General features: G+C 40.4%; 1 protein-coding gene across 3 annotated transcripts in view; it reads left to right on the top strand.

Moving 5' to 3' along the window:
- Window positions 1-21,051, top strand: part of LOC149232883 (uncharacterized) — a 509,382-nt gene that overhangs the window by 187,491 nt on the left and 300,840 nt on the right. For all 3 annotated transcript variants that reach the window (XM_089379539.1, XM_089379540.1, XM_089379538.1), the window contains 2 exons: window positions 15,543-15,656; window positions 15,784-15,925. In XM_089379539.1, the coding sequence (XP_089235665.1) occupies window positions 15,543-15,656; window positions 15,784-15,925 (256 nt within the window). The remainder of the gene's footprint in view (window positions 1-15,542; window positions 15,657-15,783; window positions 15,926-21,051) is intronic.

Below are 21,051 nucleotides of genomic sequence, written 5' to 3'. Positions count from 1 at the left end.
GCAGGATGTTGGGTACAACATGATGAGGTACAACTTAGTGATGGTGCAACACAATGATGATGGACATGGTGATGGTGCAACATGGTGCAGCGCAGTGATGATGGACATGGTGATGGTGCAACATGATGCAACACAGTGATAGGTACAACAAGGTGATGGAATCACCTGTGTTCAGATCAACTACCTCATGTGACATCTTCTTAAAGAGGATCTCTGCTCTTATTTTGACGAGTCAAAGTGTTGAGTTCTGATGTATATGTACTATCTCTTTCTCTCTGCTAAACTATTGAAGAACATAAGAAGAATTGATCAAGGATTTCCCCACATTGGGGTTTGTCCCTGGCTGGCACCACATCTTGTGTCCTCTTGTCTTGGCTTGTTTTCTGCGATTTATGTTTATGTTCTATTTGCATTTTACTATCATGTGAAATGTGATTGCTAATCTGGAATAGATATTGAGCTAATATGGAAAATTGAAGTAAATTTTCTCTCAGCATAGAACATACCTAAAACTTAACACCAAGCGAATAGAGGAAACTCACGGAGAAATAAGTCGGACGATTGGAATTATGCTCATGGATGTAAGATCAAATGGGAGGCAGAACTATTAACGTCCCAACCATATCGATTGACTAGACCACCTAAGCAAAATTTAATAGTAGATTTGGATTGTGTATTAGTCTGATCTGAATGCGTGTATGTTGATGCTGTGCGAGTGTTAGTTTTGGTAACAATCTGAATATTGCGGAGACTCCATCTACAAATTCATTATGCCAACAGTATACTTGGGATTATACGCCGCTAGATTCGACACAAGTCGTATGGGGTGTTCATGTAATTACAATATCCGATTTTGGAGATCAACGTGGAACAACCAAGGGAGATAACAACCATCTGGAATTGAATCCTCAAATCTGTGCCAGCGAAAGTGTTGCAGTGTGCACAAAAAGGTCAATGATGAATGGATTCGATGGGCGTTGATGTAGTTTCAACGATTTTAAGTGCATTGACTGCTTGCTTGTGCCGAGGATTGTGTGAGTGAGAAAATGGTGTTGGTCTACTTGTTGGGCGTGTAATTGTGGGCGTCCATATTCCTGTGTGCTTCACTGGAGTATATTGAAGGGCTTCATTGTGTGAAAATTCTATCACTGCAACATCTGAGTTACTTTGCCTACTTATTTTCAATAAGTTATTTATGAAATTCCTTCAATAAACATTTAAATAAATTATGTTGCAAATGTCACACCATAATACAGAAACAAACACATGCACAAGAATCAACACATCGTCACAGAGATTTTGGACAACAGTCCCTGGAAAAACCCGATGTGGGAAAACCGGAGCAGCAAGGAAGGATTTTATTATTCAGCAATTCTTTGGTACAACTGGACGCTAAACTGGCTTACCCAACAGAGAGAAAAATTCTCCAGCACTTCTCCAGTCCCAGCGTCAGCCTGGCTGACCTCTGCATAGCTCCCAGACACTCTGCGTCAGCCCCTGCTTGTCTGCGTCAGCTCTGGGCCTCTCTGCATCACCCACACAGGCCCTCTAGTGACAGTGCAGTCTCCTGCTTCCTCAACGTCTGCCTGAAAGGCCTTGCGTCTGCCTCTCCTGACTCCTGACTCTCTGCTTCGTACTTGCTGCCTCCTGCTGCTCTCTAGACCACTAGTTCAAATTGACTGGTCTCCTTCAGTGTGTTCTCCAACTGACACTCAAGCCTCTTCTTATACTTTTCTCGTTGGTCCATCAACGGTTGAGATTAAGTCCCTAATTAATGGCTAAGATTAGATCTGGCTTGATCCATGACTTTTGGACCATTCTAACTCAGTTTTATATTAATTCACATTAATATTTTATTTTCCGTAAGTTTAGACTTAGGGACTCCATTAAAAATATTAATTATTTTAATATCTTCCAAACTGGTTAGATTCTGCCCAAACCATTTATGGGTCTTGGAGATCTCATGTGCTTTAGCCTTTCCACCAATTTTCGTGGCTAGAGCACATCTGATGCTACCCCAAATCAACACTCCCTCTTAGTGAGGACTATGCTTTAGTAATACTCCTCACTGAGTTTCACCCTAGTCATCCGGCATCAATCCCTGTGATGATGCTAAGCTTCCCTGTACAACATCCTCCGCAGTGTTGCATCCTGTACTGTTGCCCGTGGCTCTGCTACTGCCACTGCTGCATCTGTACGGAAGCTCCCTCTGCATCTGTGCTGCTGCTGGTCCTTTTCCCCCAACACTGCATCCGCACTGCAACTCCCTCTGCATTCGTGATGCTATCACCCCCATTTCTGCTACTGAAACGGGTTCTTTATCATCCCCATCTTTTCCCTGAAGTAATCAAACTTTGTCCTTCCAAGGGCTTTGGTGAGGATGTCCACCACTTGTTCTCTTGTAGGAGTGTAGCTCAACTGTACAGCTCCTCGTTGGACACAGTCTCTGACAAAGTGACATCGGATATCAATATGCTTTGATCAATCATGAAACACTGGATTCTCAGAGAGCTTGATGCAACTCTGATTATCGCACATGATCCTGGTCGCCTCCATTTTCCTTCTGAGTAGGTTCACAAGTAGTTTTCTAAGCCATATGGCCTCACATGAAGCTGTGCTCGCCGCCATATATTCTGCCTCAGATGAGCTCAGAGCCACGGACTTCTGTTTCCTACTGCACCAGGAAGTCATTCCTGATCCGATGTTGAAACAATACCTAAAGGTACTTTTCCAAGCCATTGAACTTCTTGCCCAATCTGCATCACTAAATCCACTCAATCTGATATCCTTACCGCTTGTGTACAAGAGTCCATAATCGATTGTTCCCTGTAAATAACTGAGAACGTGTTTGGCTGCTGACCAGTGCGCCCTCTTCGGTTCCACCATGAACTGACTGAGGGTGTTTACAGCGTAGCAAATGTCTGGCCTGGTATTGACCAGATACATCAGGGACCCTATGAGCTACTTGCATAGGGTGGGATCAACATCCTTGTCTTTTGATGCATCAATCTTCTTCCATTTGGTGATCATTGGAGTAGCCATTGGTCTATAGTCCTCCATCCTGAATCTTTTTAGGATTTCTGTGGCATACCTCCCTTGCCCAAGGAAGATCTCTCCCTTCTGCTACCAAACTTCCAACCCTAGGAAGTAATGCATTGGTCCATATCCTTCATATTGAATTCTGTGGCTAGATTCTTCTTGCACTCCCCAATGAGCCTGGATGATCCTGTCAGAAAGAGATCATCCACACATAATACTAAGATTAGCGGCTGATTCTCTATAACCAAATAGTAGAGATTCATATCCGCATCACTCTTGACAAATTCCATCTTCTGCAAACAACCATCGATTCGACCATGCCATGCTCTAGGTGCCTGTTTTAGTCCATACAAGGCTTTCTTCAATCTGCATACATGAGACTTCTTCTCATGTGTCTCAAAGCCCTCTAGTTGTTCAATGTATACCTCTTCTTCTATTACCCCATTCAGAAAAGTCGTTTTGACATCTATCTGATGAATCTCCCACCCCATCTGAGCTGCAAGAGATATCACGGTCCTAATAGATGTATACCTGGCTACCGGGGCGAAGGTCTCCTCGTAGTCAATTCCTTCCTTTTGAGGATACCCCTTAGCCACAAACCTGGCCTTGTATTTCTCAACACTGCCGTCTGCAGCGTATTTGATCTTGTAGATCTATCTCAAACCTACTACTGATTTGTCTTGAGGCATTGGCACTACCTCCCAGACATCGTTCACCATTATGGAGTTGTACTCCTCTACCATCTCATCTAGCCAAACCTGATGTTAAGCTGCCTCTTGGAAACTGGTAGGCTCCCCATCCTGAGCTACTAATGCCTGATATCTATCTGGCTGTTTTCGCTCCCTCTTATTGTTTCTTGGCACATCGATGAAGTCCTCTACGTCTCACAGAATCTGACGAAATTCCCTGCTAATTCTTCCTCTGCCAGCAGGTGCCTCTGTTAGCTCCTCCTCATCCTGTGAATCTTCTTGATCCGAGGAAGAATTCTTTACTTCTGTTGGTTGAAGAGGTTTAACCAATGACTCTTCTTTTGACTGCTCCTCGGAAGGCATCTCACGAGATTTTCGGAAAGCCTTGTCCTCCATGAACTTTACATCTCGTTGAACCACTACCTTCCTGCTCCTTGGAAGATATATTCTGTATGCCTTAGCGTTCTCGCTAGATCCCACTAGATATCCCTTTTCCGCAGTTTGATCCATCTTTTTCCTCTTTTCCTCGGGTATGTGGCAATATGCTAAACTCCCAAATATCCTGAAATGACTGATTTCAGTGGTCTTCCCCGTGAAAACTTTCTCTGGAGTAATCTTGCCCAATGCTCAATGAGGAGTCTTGTTCTAAACGTAGACTGCTGTGTTGCATGCTTCTGCCCATAGGAATTTTGGCATATCCTGATCATACATCATGGCCCTAACTGCTTCTACAATAGTCTTGTTCTTCCTTTCTACTACTCCATTCTGCTCCGGAATGTATGGAGTTGTCCACTCTCGTCTGATGCCCTCCTTACCTCAAAAATCAATGAGGTCCTTATCGACATACTCTCCTCCATTATTTGAGCACAAAACTTTTATTTTCTTCCCAGTCAGATTCTCCACTAGAGCCTTGAACTGTTTGAATCAACAGAAAACCTCGTCCTTGGTTTTCAGAAAATGAATCCAAGTTTTCCTTGAGTGGTCATCAATGAAGGTAAGGAAATACTGGGCACCACTAAGAGCTTTGGTGGACATAGGTCTGCAGATATCTGAGTGTATCAATCCTAGTACACTCTTGGCCCTTTGTTTACTCCTAGGAAATGCTGTCTTCGCATACTTTCCTAGAGCACATCCTCTGCATACATCATCTCGTTCCGTATTAAGATCCATAACTCCTGTTACAGTGCTCCTGAGAATTCTCAGAGCCCCATGGTGCAAATGTCCCATTCTTCTATGCCATAGTTTGTTCAAGTCCTTGTCTCCATGACAGCCTATTAGTGCCCTTGGTGATTCTAGTTGTAATATGTACAACCTGTTACTTTTGATCTCGATCTGCACTTTCTTTTTACAGCTCGGGTGTTTGACGTATACCTTTTCCTTGATGAAGTAGACGTCATAGCCCTTGCCTTGAAGTTGTGACACCGAAAGTAAGTTCATCCCCAATCCTGGTACATGCAACACATTTGTAGCGTAGAATCGTTCTCTCGGTTCTGTTTGAAAAACTATGGTACCCTTCCCTACTGGAGTACACTTTGCCTTGTTCCCCATGGTGATCTCAAAGTTCATCTTCTTTTCTTGATACTTTGAGAAACATTCCCTGATTCCCGTCATATGCCAAGAGGCTCCACTGTCTATATACCATACTTCTGATGATGCAGAACTAGTCATACAAGCCACTTCTTCTTCCATCCTTGAAGCCAACATGGAGAAATCAAAATCTCTTGTGCAATTTTCTGAAAATCTGTGCGGGTCCCCTGACATGGATGCCTCTGCATCATGGTATCGACCCATAACTGATTTTCCCTTCCTGTCTCTGATTACTCCCTCTGATACCATGTGAAAATTCTATCACTGCAACGTTTGATTTACTTTGCCTACTTATTTTCAATAAGTTATTTATGAAATTCCTTCAATAAATGTTAAAATAAATTCTGCTGCAGATATCACACCATAATACAGAAACAAACACATGCACAAGAATCAACATATCAACACAAATATTTTGGACAACAGTCCCCGGAAAAACCCAATGTGGGAAAACCGGTGCAGCAAGGGAGGATTTTATTATTCAGCAATTCTTTAGTACAACCGGGTGCCAAACTGGCTTACCCAATAGAGAGAAAAATTCTCCAGCACTTACTCCCAAACACTCTGCATTAGCCTTGGGCCTCCCTGCGTCATCCACGCAGGCCCTCTAGTGATTGCGCAGTCTTCTGCTGCCTCAACGTTTGCTTGGAAGGCCTTGCGTCTGCCTCTCCTAACTCCTGACTCCCTGCTTCGTACTTGCTGCCTCCTGCTGCTCTCCAGACCACTAGTTCGAATTTCTCAGCTAACCTCGCTCCAGAAATCGAACTGATTGGTCTCCCTCAGTGTTCTCCAACTGACCCTCAAGCCTCTTCTTCTACTTTTCTCGTTGGTCCAACAACGGTTGAGATTAAGTCCCTAATCAACAGCTAAGATTAGATCTGGCTTGATCCATGACTTTTGGACCATTTTAACTCAGTTTTATATTAATTCACATTAATATTTTATTTTCCCTAAGTTTAGACTTAGGGGCTCCATTAAAAATATTAATTATTTTAATATCTTCCAAACTGGTTAGATTTTGCCCAAACCATTTCTGGGTCTTGGAGATCTCATGTGCTTTAGCCTCTCCACCAATTTTCGTGGCTAGAGCACATCCGATGCTACCCCAAATCAACCCATTGCAATGCTGAGGAGTTGAATTTATCATTGACTTAGCTTGAGCCATTCAGGAGCCTGGTCCCACTGCTAAGGAACGAATCCAGACTTGTCCTTTGCAGGGTCGAGTTCTGAATTTATTTGGCGGAAGGATAATTAGACGAAAGGTTCCAGGGAAGAAGGAGAAGGGGTTATTTGATCTACTAAATAGAAGCAACATCTCTTATATGTGAACATTCATGACAAAGGAGCCAACTGCTTAACGTAACCAGGTTCCTCTATTAAATTTATGCCTTATACTTATGTCTTAATGACTGTGGAAAAATGTATGATGAAATGCAAATGTTTCTTGGTTAGTTTGTTCAAAACGCTTGGGGTTTGATGGCTATAGCGTCAATGTCACAGTGATAGATATATGTGGGTGTCCCTATAATCATCATTTTTGAGCTAGATTGTTTTTCATTTGCCTTGGTTAGCAGAGAGGGTAGTGTCTTGCATATTGTTGTAGCTTTATATTTTGCTACAATTGATATTAAAGTAGCATTTTGCATGTTTGAGTGTGACTCTTGGAGGTCTGAATAGTTATTGTCCATTGTATGGCTATGTGTCCTAGTTTGATTTGTATTGCTAAAGGGATTTAATGAACATAATTGGTGTCAAGTTGAGTGTTGGGCTGTCATACCATGGTGAAGGGACTGTATTGAGTCAATTGGTCATTTATTGTATACTTTGTTATGCTATCAGTCCTAGTCATATATGTAATTGCCGCCGTTGAACAAAAACATGGATGAAAATTTCACAAAATCCCTTCATAAGCTAGCAGCAACAATCAACCGATCATTGTCCAAAGGGATACTTACCTTGTTACAACAAGAGGAGCCACATAAAAAACATGAGTTGGGATACAAAATTTATGCACTTGGAATAGATTTGAGATGCATGGGGTTTGACAACTTGCTTCACTCCTCTCCAAGGTGTATCAGTCAGATGGGGAAAACTTAATTTGGTTTCTCAAACCAGCCATGCTTGCCTTAGTACAACACAAGTATTGGGAACACCTTTGTGTAGGATTCAAACTTTCAGTTGCCTCTTGTCTCAGTAGTATCATGACGCTGACCACACTATACCTCCTTACAGTGATGGCCTTATGAGGAGAGTCTTTAGATTGATAGTGGAGACCTTTTAGGATTTGGATAACAATGAGGGCCCTACCTTTGGGAAGAGGCTAGAGATTCTAGAAGTCATGGCCTTGGTTAGATCTTATGACCTCATGTTTGAGTTGGAGTATGACGATTTGATCCTACAGATGTTCCAATGCTTTTTCAGCATTAGGAAACATCATCCTGATAGAGTCATAACACACATGTAGTCCATTTTTTCCTCATGTATGGGAGGCCATTATGCCATTTGTAGGAGGTTGCAGTCTAGGTTGTTGGCCATTTAGAGGGAGGAACAATTAGTTTCACTTGCTGCTTATGAACTAGCTGAAATGTTAGTTGAGCGGAACATTGAACTGTTCAGGAGACTGTTGACCCAAGAGGAGTTGCAGTTGATTTATGGTGACCAACCATGCAAAAAGAATGAGATGAGGAGGAAGGGTTTTTGCTTCATCTGCAAGGAACCTTGGGGACCTAACCGCTCATGCTTGAGAGATGCAGAGGAGATGGCAGAGGTAGAGCAAGATATGCCTTCTATCTTTCAGGATGAGGACTCTTCTTTGGATGAGTCCATGGGGTCATACAAGGATACCTCTGGGAAGCATGAGTAGTCATGTGGATTTGTTGACAACAGTTGTTTTACTATTTTGAGGGTTGTTTTATCTTGTTGTTTGGAGGCCGAAGTTGACTGAAGTTGACCGATTTGCTTAGGGTCAAATCTACCCTATTGACCAGCGTTGACTTTTCTGGTTAGGGCTCTTTTGCTGTTGTTATAAATTATCAGATTTGTAAATTGTACTATCTCTGTCTGCTAAACTATTGAAGACTAAAAGAAGATTTGATCAAGGGTTTCCCCACATTGGGGTTTGTCCCTGGTTGGTGCCACATCTTGTGTTCTCTTGTCTTGGCTTGTCTTCTACTGTTTATGTTTATGTTCTATCTGCATTTTACTATCATGTTGATGTGATTGCTAATCTGAATATTGATATTGGGCTAATAAAGAAATTGAGGTAAAATTGCTCTAAAGCATAGGACATACCATTGTTGCCTAAAGTTAACACTTTCCTCCAAGATCGAACCAAAGATAGCCCCAACACAGAAACCCTAGCTTTGACTTGCATGTGAGAGAGAGAACTAGCCCAAGCACTTCGATCTCTTCTTTGTCCTTCTTCTTCGACCTCTTCTTCGTCCTTCTTCTTTGAACTCTTCTTCTCCTCTTCTTCGCATAGAATGAGATGTGATTATGTCTAATGGAGGACGAGTTCCTCCCTCTATATATAGGCCTCGTCAAGGGTAGACATGGCTCTTCATGTAGGCCGACTTGATCTTGGAGGGCGTTTCGACACTTTAAAGACAAAAACAATTTTTCCTTTATAAGATACTGTTGATTTAGGGTAGCATCGGATGTGCTCTAGCCACGAAATTTGGTGGAGAGGTTAGGGCACATGAGATCTCCAATACCCATAAAGGGTTTGGGCAGAGTGTAAACAATTTGAGAGATATTAAAATAATTAATATTTTTAATGGAGTCCCTAAGTCACTTAGGGAAATTAAAGTATTAATGTGAATTAATATAAAACTGTGTTAGAATGGTCCAAAAAATATGGATCAAGCCAGATCTAATCTTAGTCGTCGATTAGGGACTTAATCTTGGCCGTTGATATGTCAACGAGAAAAGTATAAGAGGAGGCTTGAGGGTCACTTGGAGAATACACCAGAGTGATCAGTCATTCTATTCTCTAGAGCGGGGTTTCCTAAGAGAGATAGAATCAGCGATCAGTTGCAGTGAGGGGCAGTGAGTACGAGGTAGAGAGGTAGGGACAGTGCCAAGAGACCAGTGCAGAAGCAGAGAGAGGCAGACGTAGAGCTAGAGGGAGCCACGCAGAAGCAGCAGAGACTGCGCAGAGCCAGAAGGGCCTGTGTCATCCACGCAGAGGCTTCAGGAGTGACGCAAGGAGCTAAAGAGGCTGCGCAGAGCCTCAATAGGCTGACGCAGAGGGTTTCAGGCTGACGCTGAGCTTCAGATTGTGCTGGAGAGGGATTTCGTGGAGGAGGCCTTCCGAATACCTGTTTCTGAAGAGAGGTATTGTTGCCAGATTTTTTATCTCTGTCGGGTTAGCCAGTTTGGCACCCAGTGTGCTCAGAAAAGAGCTACTTAATAATAAAACCCTCAGATAACTGCACCGGTTTTCTCGCATTGGGTTTTTCTGGGGACATTAGTCCAAAAATAACGATGTCATTTGTGTGCTTTTTTCTGTTTCCTTCATTTGATGATCTGTAATATGTTGAGCATGCACTTGTATTTATTTTCAGTATTTACATGGCAAATAACTTGTTAATTAATAGAACAAGTAGGTAGGAATAAATCAGTAAAGTGCATGGAGGGTTTCTAACTAGTAGACTTAGAAACTTCAACAGATACAATGTGCCCATAGGGTCTACAATATATGACAAATGACTCTTAAACCTAGGACAAACCCTAGAAGCACTCAATGGGTGTTTGACCTATAGAATAAAAGAACTTGAGCATGAAACCCATGCTCTAATAACAATAATTTCTTTTCATTTTATAATCTACAAGAATATGTTTCATACTTATGAAGACCGAACCTAGTTACACATTTTTCAACTCTTTGGAGGGGTAGATCCACCTTCTACCTCAATGATGTCATGCCCTAGCTTGATGACATCCCCCCTAGCTTGATTACATCACCCTAGCACCCGATTTGATGATGCCGTGAGATTTTGGAGGATGATGTTGGTTGATGAGAGCTACTTTGGTGATGTAGCCCCTCATTTGGATGGAGAACATGACTTATGGAATAAGATACATCCCTTGAGCTGTTCATTTCACCTTTTCATGGAGATACATGGCTTTTAGATTCTGACATTACCTTGGGAGAAATCTAGACACGCACTTGTGGGTTAATTGAGGCTTATTTTCATATTATTTCATTGTTTTGGCTGTCTTTGGGGTTTGGCTTAATGATTCATCCACCTTGTATCATGGATTTAATAATTTTTAGGGATTTTAGTCTAATTTAAAGGAAAATCAACTTGGTTACCCTCATATAAATAGGGGAGTCAATTTCCTCTTGATGATTGTCACACTTGGAACATAACTTCTAATCATTAGCGATTTTCTTTTTATTATTCACAATGGTGGACTTGCATAGCGACTTTTGTTGGGTCAATCTTGTGTTGTGATGTGATTTTTTTTCATGGATGCTTATGGTGGATCTTATTAACCACCTTATCCTAAAGTTTATTTAGATAATTAGTTAATTAGTTTTGCTAAATAAATAAAGTTATTCTAGAATGTTTTAGTTCTAGAATAATAAAGTGAATTCTAGAATTGTTGTATTTCCTAGGTGATAGGTAGGACTTGTCATAGCTTTGTCAGATTGATTTTCCTTGATTTGTTGTTCAAGGACACATGGCATGCTGAGATAAGGCTGGAGAGGTTATATATATGCTATGCCTCTCACCCTTTAAGTAAGTTTTAATTTTCTGATTAATAAAATTATGTGTTCAAGGACACTTCTGCTATTTTATCATGGTATCAGAGCCATGGTAAAGGGGGTTAGTGTAATGAGAGAATCATGATGAAACATAGGCGATGGATCCATGCAGACAAAGATTTGAAAGCTGGGGCGTGATCTCTTCATCAAGCAAATGATAGTCTTCAAGAGGTACTCTGTTTCAAGGAAATTACTTGCAATTCTGAATATTAATTCAGATCTACAATTGTTTAAAAATTCTCAGAATATATTTCTATTGTTATAGAAGGGTAAAGGAGGATTTACCATTGTAAAATTGTCCACAAATCTGGGAATTGTTTTTTATCGGAATGATCTGAAATGTGAGTAATTTTTGAAAAATTAAAGAGAAGGGAGGTGGGGGAGGGGGGGGATAGGGGTGGAGTTTGCTGTTGTAAAATTGTCCGGAGCTAGCAATGAATTTCTATATGTGAGATTTTTTTTTAAAAGGGGGTGCTCTCTGTCCGGAGTTTTCTGAATACAGAAACCACAGGCTGAGGCTGAGGCAGTCCAGATCTATGTATACGTTATAGAGTAGTCTAAGGAGGCAACGTTTTTGCGGGGAAAATAGGGCACGGTTTTGACAAAATTTGGCAGAATGTTTTGGAAATCTGGGTTACAGCTGTCAAGCTTCAGAGTTTGGGGTGTCCCATGGGTTCTTGGCAGTGCTGAATCCATTTCCACCTTAAAAAAATCATTCAAACACTCCCACGGTTGGATTTCTTGAAAAGAATTGTCAGATTCCGACGAGAAATTTGCCATCTGGGAAAAATCGTCCCCTTGTTAGACAAGGACATACTTTATTTTCTCTCTGAGAAACCACAACGACCCAATCTGGCAACACATTTTGGTCATCGGGTAAGCTATCTTCACAAGAAATGGGATATGGTTGCAGCGTTCAGAATGAAACCTGTGCAAACACTAGCTTGATCTAATTTGACTGAAGAGACCCGAGACCCTTCATCTGATTGTAATTTGTGAATTCCACAATCATGTGAGAAAGTCAAGTATGTTGAAGAAAGTGTAACTAGGTTCGGTCTTTATGACATTGTAATTATGATTTATAAGAAAATGAATTTATTATGCCTTGCTGCGTGGGTTTCATGAGCAAGAGGTTTATTTATTAGTAGCTCCCATTGAGAGCCTTAGGATAAGGCAAAGAGTCAATGTTATGTAATAAGAAGCTCTTCTTGAGCATAAGAAAAATATGAGTCTAGAGAAATGTCAAGTAGACCTCCAAGACAAGCACTAGAAGAAATCTTCCTGCAAAACGATGAAGAGAACAGTTAAGTCGGCCTCAAAATGAATATTAGTGACAAGTCGGCTCAAAATAAAGACACATCGGTTCACCCTAACATGTTGGCTAATTATGGAGACGTAACAACTATATATACCCAGCTAGGGTCACCACAGAAGCTAAGAATCTCAGACAAGCTCTGCAACTTCGGATGAGGAGCAGTAACCTCGGATATCTCTGAAACTTCGGGTAATTGCAGTCACACAGAACTCGGATTCATCTGAAGATTCTCGGAGGAAATTACAGTGGTTCAGGACCTGGGTCAAGTGTAGTGGTTCAGTACAGTAGTCCTATATTTCTCGGATGGGTAACTCAGAAGTAAAGCATCTCAATGATTACAGTCTTGGCATAATGAACAGTCTCATGAAGATGTCGGTGTAGTAAGAAAACACATGGTTTCAGTATATATATCCAACAGAGTACACTCTGTCTCGGCATACCTCCAGATACAATTAAGAATTCAATTCTGGTCTCGGTGTAGCACACACTGTGTTGACATACTTCAAGGTACAGTCACAAGCATAGCTATGATCTCGATCTTGAAGGAGACATAGAGAAGATCCAAGTGAAGGAAGCAGCAATGGTGCAGACCTTGGTGAAGGTGTAGCAATGGTGTTGCAGTAGTAATGAAAACTTCGGTGATGCATTAGTGATGGCCTCAATGGAGCAGAAATAATGATGATCTCAGCAATGGCAAAGAAGAGGATTGGTGTCTTGGTCTTGGAGTGGCATAGTAGGTCAAGGGTCATGGTCTTAGTATTCATCAATTGGAATCTCTATAAGAAGAATTTTGTGCGGGTTTTCCTCTCCAAGAGGCAGAGGTTTTGGCCCTGGCAAGATGCCAACATCTTGTGTTCTTGTCTCTTTGTTTGGGTAGCTATTTGATGGACTAAAGAAGACACACTCTAATAATAATAAGTGAAGATTGGAATAAGAAGAAAAATTGAAAAACACCTCACAAATAGTTATCATGCCTAGAAGAATCCCATTCACTTCACTTGCCCTAGATTCTTCAGCAAAGTACACATACCAGTTACACTAGTTCTACATGTATATAGGTGTGTGTATGTCATGAATCATTAGGTCAGTTTTTGATTGTTTGCAAGGATGTTTGTGCTTGAGTTAGTTATGTATTTTTATAGAGAAAACTTCAATTGTATTGATCTTGTGTTGAAAATTAATATGTACTTAGATAACAAGAATTAGTCCTAATCTTTATATCTATTATTTCTGTTTCATTATGTGACCGAAGAGACCCGAGACCCTTCATGTGATTGTAATTTGTGAATTCCACAATCGCATGAGAAAGTCAAGTACACATACCAGTTACACTAGTTCTACATGTATATAGGTGTGTGTATGTCATGAATCATTAGGTCTTAGAAATACAATGTAATCAATGATAATTTAGGTCAGTTATTGATTGTTTGCAAAATTGCAAGTATGTTTGTGCTTGAGGCAGTTATGTATTTTTATAGAGAAAACTTCAATTGTATTGATCTTGTGTTAAAAATTAATATGTACTTAGATAACAAGAATTAGTCCTAGTCTTTATATCCATTGTTTCTGTTTCATTACCTTTCTATATAGATATTTGGTTCTCAAGGTCAAGAAGCGTAACAAAATTACTTCAATTACCTACTCTTCTATTGGCATTAAAAGTCACAAAAACACTTGCACTACTATTTCTAGTAGTTTGATTTATTTTCGTTCCATACTGTCAGGTATTTTGTCCATCAACACATTCTTACAGGTTGGTTAACCGTTAAACAATGCTCTGTTGCAAAACACACAAAAACAAAGCTCTAAGTAATATAGAATAGCTTAGGTTTAATTTTACAATTCTAATTTAGCTTTAAGACTTGTACTCTTCTCTTTCCTTATTCTTGAGTTTAGCACATTTTGCTTTGGCACTTTATCCTCACAATCTACCTTCGGCACTTCATTTTCATTTCAGCACTTTCACTTTTGTATAGTTTTCATTTCTGCAGTTTTTGCAAATACAATATTAGAGTCTGGAACTGAGAACTCCAACTGGGAAACCCCATCTTGCAACATTCATCGAACCCTCATTAGTTTATACTTCAAGTAGGGCCCAGGGATTCACGGAGATAAAAGGTGGTGTTTCCACTTAAACATATTTTCAAACCTGTGGTCAGCATTCATGTTACAATCTAATTAAACAATCCACACATAAAATGAATTCTAGTGGCGCGCATCACCAAACTTAATCAATTTATACAATCTCGGTTTATAACTAATCACAACTTAGTTTGTTTTCTTTTGCTGCCTCGTGGTTCTCTTCGACATAAAATTCCATTCATTTACTGGGTTGCAGAGGTTGTTGTGCATCTCTATCCTAGACGGAAGTAACTGAAAATGGTTGCCAAACTGTCATTGTAAATAAATCTTCTAAAGAAACATGCCAACAAATATTTCCTCTTTCATAAATTTATTGTTGCATGCTTATTGTCCAGGATTTGATCAGCGGCTTCACACATGCTTGTATATAGTACCAGCTAGATCTAACTCCGGATTGATCATGCGCTGAGAGTGATCAAATCCTTCAAGGTGCAAACCTTTTTACAAGTTCTACACCCCCAAAAAGAATGTTTAACGAAATATTAACTATATATATTTTTTTTAAATTTTAAAAATACACATGTGAACTCTATGTTGAGCACGAACCAAATCATACATTCACGTTGAGCACAGACCAAATCACACATTGCCCTCATACTGGGCTGTAGAATGCACCTCTAGGCCCAATGAATCTTAGCAAGTTTTTGTGTTTCTCATTCTGAGAATTTCAAATGTTGAGAAAGGTGTTTTCTGTGTTGCCGATGAATACAAGCAATTATGCGGATAATATCAAATTAGGCAGCTTATTGCATAGTTGAGTTCAAGTTTTTACAATTTTCCTGGTAATATTTATTGATTTTAAAAGGTCAGTAATAAGTTATGTGATCATGTTTTAAGAGAGTTGCATTTTCAACCTTACCCAAGTTGGTCATATTATTCCCCTCCTTACATGGTTTACGTTTACCTCCATTGAAGTTTTGTCTAATTTTTAGATTTTGCATAGCAAATGCCCATGTTAATATCCTGAGATTGATTTATTTAATGTGTGGGGTTGTAGTTGTGTGAGTGACTTTCACACACCAGATCACACGCAGCGATACAAGATCTGGAAGCTTGCATCAGAACGCCTCCCAGTCGCTGAGAACATTGATTGGGAGAAAATATCTTTACGGTAGATATCTCATTATACTTGAAGTTAATGCTTTCGTAAATTATAATTGGCTTAATATGCTTACATTTAGTCCTTACTCTCTGCATAAATATTATTAAGTTATTTCATATAATCTCTCACTTTTCAGGTATGAGTTAACAGGAGGGTACATAAAAAATTCCTTGTTAAGCTCTTTGCTCTTGGCTATTTCTCGAGATGGCAAAAATCCGACTATTATTGAAGAGGATGTTATTTCAGGATGCCGGTTACAAATGCGCGGTAGTCTGCAGGTATTGTGAGGGAGGTTTTCCTTAACAATTTCCTAATTGCCTTATTGTATTTACTTTTTTGTAAGTGATTAATTTTTTATGATTAATGTTAATTCCCCCTTATAGGATAGTTAGTCGTTGAAGGGAGAATGTTAAGTTAACATCTCTCTCTTGTTATGTAACTGTGTCGAAATGTCAGAGTGATTGGCATCCTTGGCTGGAATATTTGAGATATTGATTTTCTCTCCATCCCTTGAAGTGATATTAGTGGAGATGCACCAAGGTAGACCTTCCATGGTCTTCCACGTGTTAAGCCATTATCCAGTTGCTAGACAAGAGATATGCCATAGACAAGATATATTTACATCAGCAAAGTTTAAAAAAGGCAGAAGGTTATATACAATTGAACTTATATCCTCTTCCTCAATGCTACTAAAGTAGGAATAAAATTCAAAGATGCATCAAGTTCTAACGTTCATCATAAATTATAATTTGACCATGACTTAGGTATGAATCCAATAGCTTAGAAAATATAAGTAAATAACCCAATATACATAATCATAAAACACAAATTCTAGTGAAGTACCCTAATAAGGGAAAACCCCACTTTGCATGAAAAGTTCAAAGTTCAATGCATATATTCAAAGTTTGCATGCATGTACATTTGAAGCTATGGCCTTGAGTATATATAGGTTTAGGATCTTAGTTAGTTACCCCTAAACCTTCAATTGTGAAACCACAAGCCCACCCAATTAATCACCTATATGGATTTAAACCTTGATATCGGGTTGACTCCAGCATCTCCCTTTAAACACAACTTTGAAGAACCAAGTAAAACTAACACTTCCACACCCCCCTTAATTTTACTTAGTTAGGGATGCTCATCCCATCAATCATGACAAATGCCAAAGAAGGAACAACCAAAAGCCTATAATTCACAAACATGTCTTCTCTGTTGAAATTTCTAAGTCTAACCTGTTAGAATTTTTTCTGCATGTTCTGGTTTATTTCTCCTACTTGTTTAATTAGTGAACAAGTTATTTAACCATATAAACACTGAAATAAACACAATGCAGTCTCAACCATCTACAGATCATCAAATGAAAGAAATAGACAGAGACACAACGAACACCATTATTTTTGGACAATCGTCCTCGGAAAAACCCAATTAGGGAAAAGCAGTATTGCAGGGGAGCCCCCCCCAGATCCCACTCCTAATCCGCGGTCCAGGCCGGAGCAACTCGAGAGCGGGTCGGGAGCGCGCTCCTTAATTTTTTTTTTCGCTCCCTGCCTTTTTGGGAGCGTTTTGCCTTTTTTGCATTTTTTTTTCTTTGTAGTAATGTTCGAAATGCAATTTTTTTTTGAAAGAAACAAATAATTTTTGAGTGGGGCAGTGTAATGATCAAGTCTAGGCCCTAGTATTGATATGCTATTCATGGTAATGTTTAAGAATAGTGACATTCTCCTTGATCTTCATTTCATCCTTCTACTTAAATTTTTAACATTACCATGAAATGACTCAGGATGTTTGAGAGTGGTTCCGACCTCATTGGATTTCATATAGAGAAAGTAGAATTTTAGATTTCATTCAAAATCTAGCAGGCTGCAGACTTATCAGTTTTTCAGGATTTCAAGATTGGGGGATTGTGATGTTTCCATTGAATTTTGTCATGTATTAGGGTATGGAACTCGTATTAATCAAGAGCACGAATCCCTCTATGTACCTTTATGTTAGTGACATTGGTTGTCGAACTCCTCTGTAATGACTGTTAGCTCTGCTATTACTTTCGACATTTAAAGGACAAATGCAAGCATGATTGGGTTGTTGATCATCAAAAAAGGGAGCTTGCAGCAGTTCATTTGATCCTTCCCTCTTCATTTGCATTATACCCTTATAACTCCCGCTACCTCCGTTTCCTCCTCCCCTTCATTCTCCTTTTTCTCCTTTAAACCCCTTTATCCCTGTTTTTCTCTATAATCCTTGGTAAACCCCGCATAAACCCTTTTTCCTCGGCTCCCGGGCATTTTTTGTTTAAACATTATAAATACCGATAACCCGTCCAAACCCTTTCGCAAACCTTTTCACGTCACATCAGTTTTAAAGAGCACGTGCTTTATACCTGGGCCGTCCGATCATCTCCCGTGGATCTGACGGTATTCGCAGCTCCCGCCCCACGAACCTGCATGTACGATAGCCTGCGGGGAAAGCGGTTTCCCTCCGGACCCTCCAGCCACGCGTCGCAATCTGATTTCATCGCGCCCCCATTGTACGGTTACTACCCACTCTCATAAGCGGTGCGGGGAAAACCATTTACCGCCCGTCCCGCCTATTCCCGCGCATTATCTCCCACGCTTGTTAGCTGCCCGTCAGCCGTCGGATCTGCCCGACCATGATCCGACAGTCCACGTTGCTCCATCCGCGTTTCCTCCTGATAACCACTGTAAATCGATCGCAGCCGTTCATCCGCGCTATCCAACGGTGGATCTTCCTCCAAACTGTCTGCGCCCATAGCATGTCCAGTGCACCCAAAGAAGAAAGGAAGCTATGATCCAGTACTCTGCGCATTAAATTCTCAGCAACCACATTCAAAGAGCAGCACGGCCGAGAAAGAAAGGACGATCCTCGAGTTGTTCAATGCCTACAACAATTACTGAAATTTATTCAAACAATACTCCAGTGGTTCGTGAAGCACAACAGAGTGCCAGAAAGGCCGATTTTGTTCATTAAAACACACAGTTTGCAGCAGAGACCCATATCTGATTGTAAATGTGGTTGGTGGTCCATTATGACTCCTCCACGCATAGAACAACAGAGCAATTTTGTAAACAAACTCTATATATGCCCAAAAGCAAGATGTAATGAGGGTTGATGGATATTGTTTTGATGTAAGTTTCAACTTCTGGAGACTGTAACTACTGTGATACCTGCAGGCTGCAACGTCTGGTCTTCATTTTCAGCTAATGCAAGCTTCTTTTTCTATTAATTGCTCATTTTCCACTTCTTCTTTGTTCTAGGTTGTGCCTATTATGCATTTTTCATGTGCTCTTGATGTTTAGCATTAGAGGGGCTGTCATCCCACCTCTGTGTTAGAATCTAGTATGTATTATTGAAGGTGTATGCAGGTTTCTATTTTCTTGGTGTCAGAGAGCTGTCATTCTGTCTACATTAGGAAATAGATTTATAGACCTTTCTACTGGTTGCAGCCGGCCATCACATGGTCTTGTGCATCTGCTGGTGTGGTCAGTATTCTCCATGTTCACCTATTCCTTAAACTGTGAGTAATTGGTGGTCTAAAGCCTTGTAGTCTGCGGGTGTTCACCCATGTCTGGGGTTAAGAATAGTAGAAGTGGTTATCTGGCTTGAATATGCATCATACTTTCCATTCATCCACCATTTTCCAACATTTTTGTTGAGTTTGTAATGTTCTCGAGCATCTCTGAGATACAAACTAGGAGAGTTTCTTGGGTTGATAACATTAATTGGCGTCGTTACCGGGGAGAGGAGATTGAAGCTCAGCTTCCCTGGGAGAACGACACAGTTCCAGATTTTATTATAGACAAAGTTTGGGCACATTTCTGGTTGTAATCATCTATCTGGCGACTCCACTGGAGGAAGACCAACCTTTGGTGACTCCACATTGAAGTTCTGGCTCAGTTTGTGAGACATACTCAAAGAAATCCTCAGAAATCACCAGCTGAATTAGTACCTGACCCTGAGAGGATTGTCAAATCGAAGAAAGCATCACAGAAAGGGGCATCAGGATTAGGTAAGCCTAAGAAATCTCATGCATCTCTGAAAGATAAAGTTACAGCTGAAGATATACAGTTTGAAGATTTAGAGCCCAGCGCTGTTAATAAGGAAATTCATTCAGAGATTAATGCATCTCCTTGTTCAGTGAGTTCCCCTTTGAATTTTAGTCCAAAGAAAATTTTCCATACAGTCCAGAACATCCCTTTGTCTCTGTCATCCATCTCATTGCTTCATACTGCTCAATCTGCCAACGTTCTTCCACATATCCCAGTCATGGTAGGCCAGCAAGCACCCACGAAGATAGAAAGAATTGTTGCTGCTAGATATGGACCTTTGGTCTTGCCTGTTCCTTTGAATCCCATGCCTGTGGGAGAATATCAGAAATATATGCCTAAATTCATTGGCACAGAGAGAGTGACAGTAGCCTTGATGGAGAGGCCAGAAAGTGGTTCAGAGAACTAGCTCCTAGATCTATTGAAGCCTTAGATGATGCATTTTTGAAGCACTGGGGAGATAAAAAAGACTTGCTGTATTACCATACAGAGTTTGGTAACTTGAAGAGGGAAAATGGGGAATCATTGCCTGATTTTAATAAAAGATTCAATCATATGTATAGTAAGATACCAGCTGAAGTAAAGCCTACCCCCACCTCTGCCAAACTCACTTATGCTAATGCTTTTGACTCTGATTTCTGCCTGTTATTGAGAGAAAGAAGGTGTGCCACTCTAGCTGATATGTAGGATGCAACACTAGAGGTGGAATCCAATATTATGGCTGCAGAAAAGCTAAAAAGTCAAGTTGATAGAAGGAGGTAGAGAGGTCAGGCTTCAACTTCCTCTGCATCATCTTCAGAGCCCAAATTAGAAAAAATGACTAAGATGATAGAGTCATTGGTTGTTGAAATATTTAAGCTGAAAGTTGAGCAGAATTCAGGAAAGACAAGGCAGCAGAACACATTTGCTCCAAGAAATCCAAATCCATTTAGAAGAGCAAATGATCAGTTACAAATAATTTAGAGGGGAAAATAACCAAATGAAGAACAGAAGGTTAAAGCTCCTTTCCAAAATTTAGTCATGGAGGAGGAACAATTTGAAGATGAGGATGGAATTCACTGCATGGAAGATAAAGGCAACGTTGCATTTTTGACATTGGCTGCTTATGAAGAATCTTTGTTGCAGGAACAAGAAAGTCAGGAGTGGGACAGAGAAGCGGTTCTACAAACTGGCGAACAACAAAGATACAATGTGAGGTCAAACGCAAAAAATGTCAAAGAGAATCCTGCCCAAAGAACTGCTTTCCAAACAGAGTCACAAAATATTAGGCAGAGAAGACCAGCAGCTGATCCAGTCATCCTCAAAGCTCCAGTTCAAGAGGTAAGAGGTTCTGATAAGTTGCC

The sequence above is a fragment of the Pinus tabuliformis genome, chromosome J, assembly GCF_031772625.1.
Source record: "Pinus tabuliformis cultivar Carrire ecotype Pingquan chromosome J, CPIR1, whole genome shotgun sequence".
Classification (NCBI taxonomy): domain Eukaryota; kingdom Viridiplantae; phylum Streptophyta; class Pinopsida; order Pinales; family Pinaceae; genus Pinus; species Pinus tabuliformis.
This window is presented reverse-complemented; position numbering and strand designations above follow the sequence as displayed.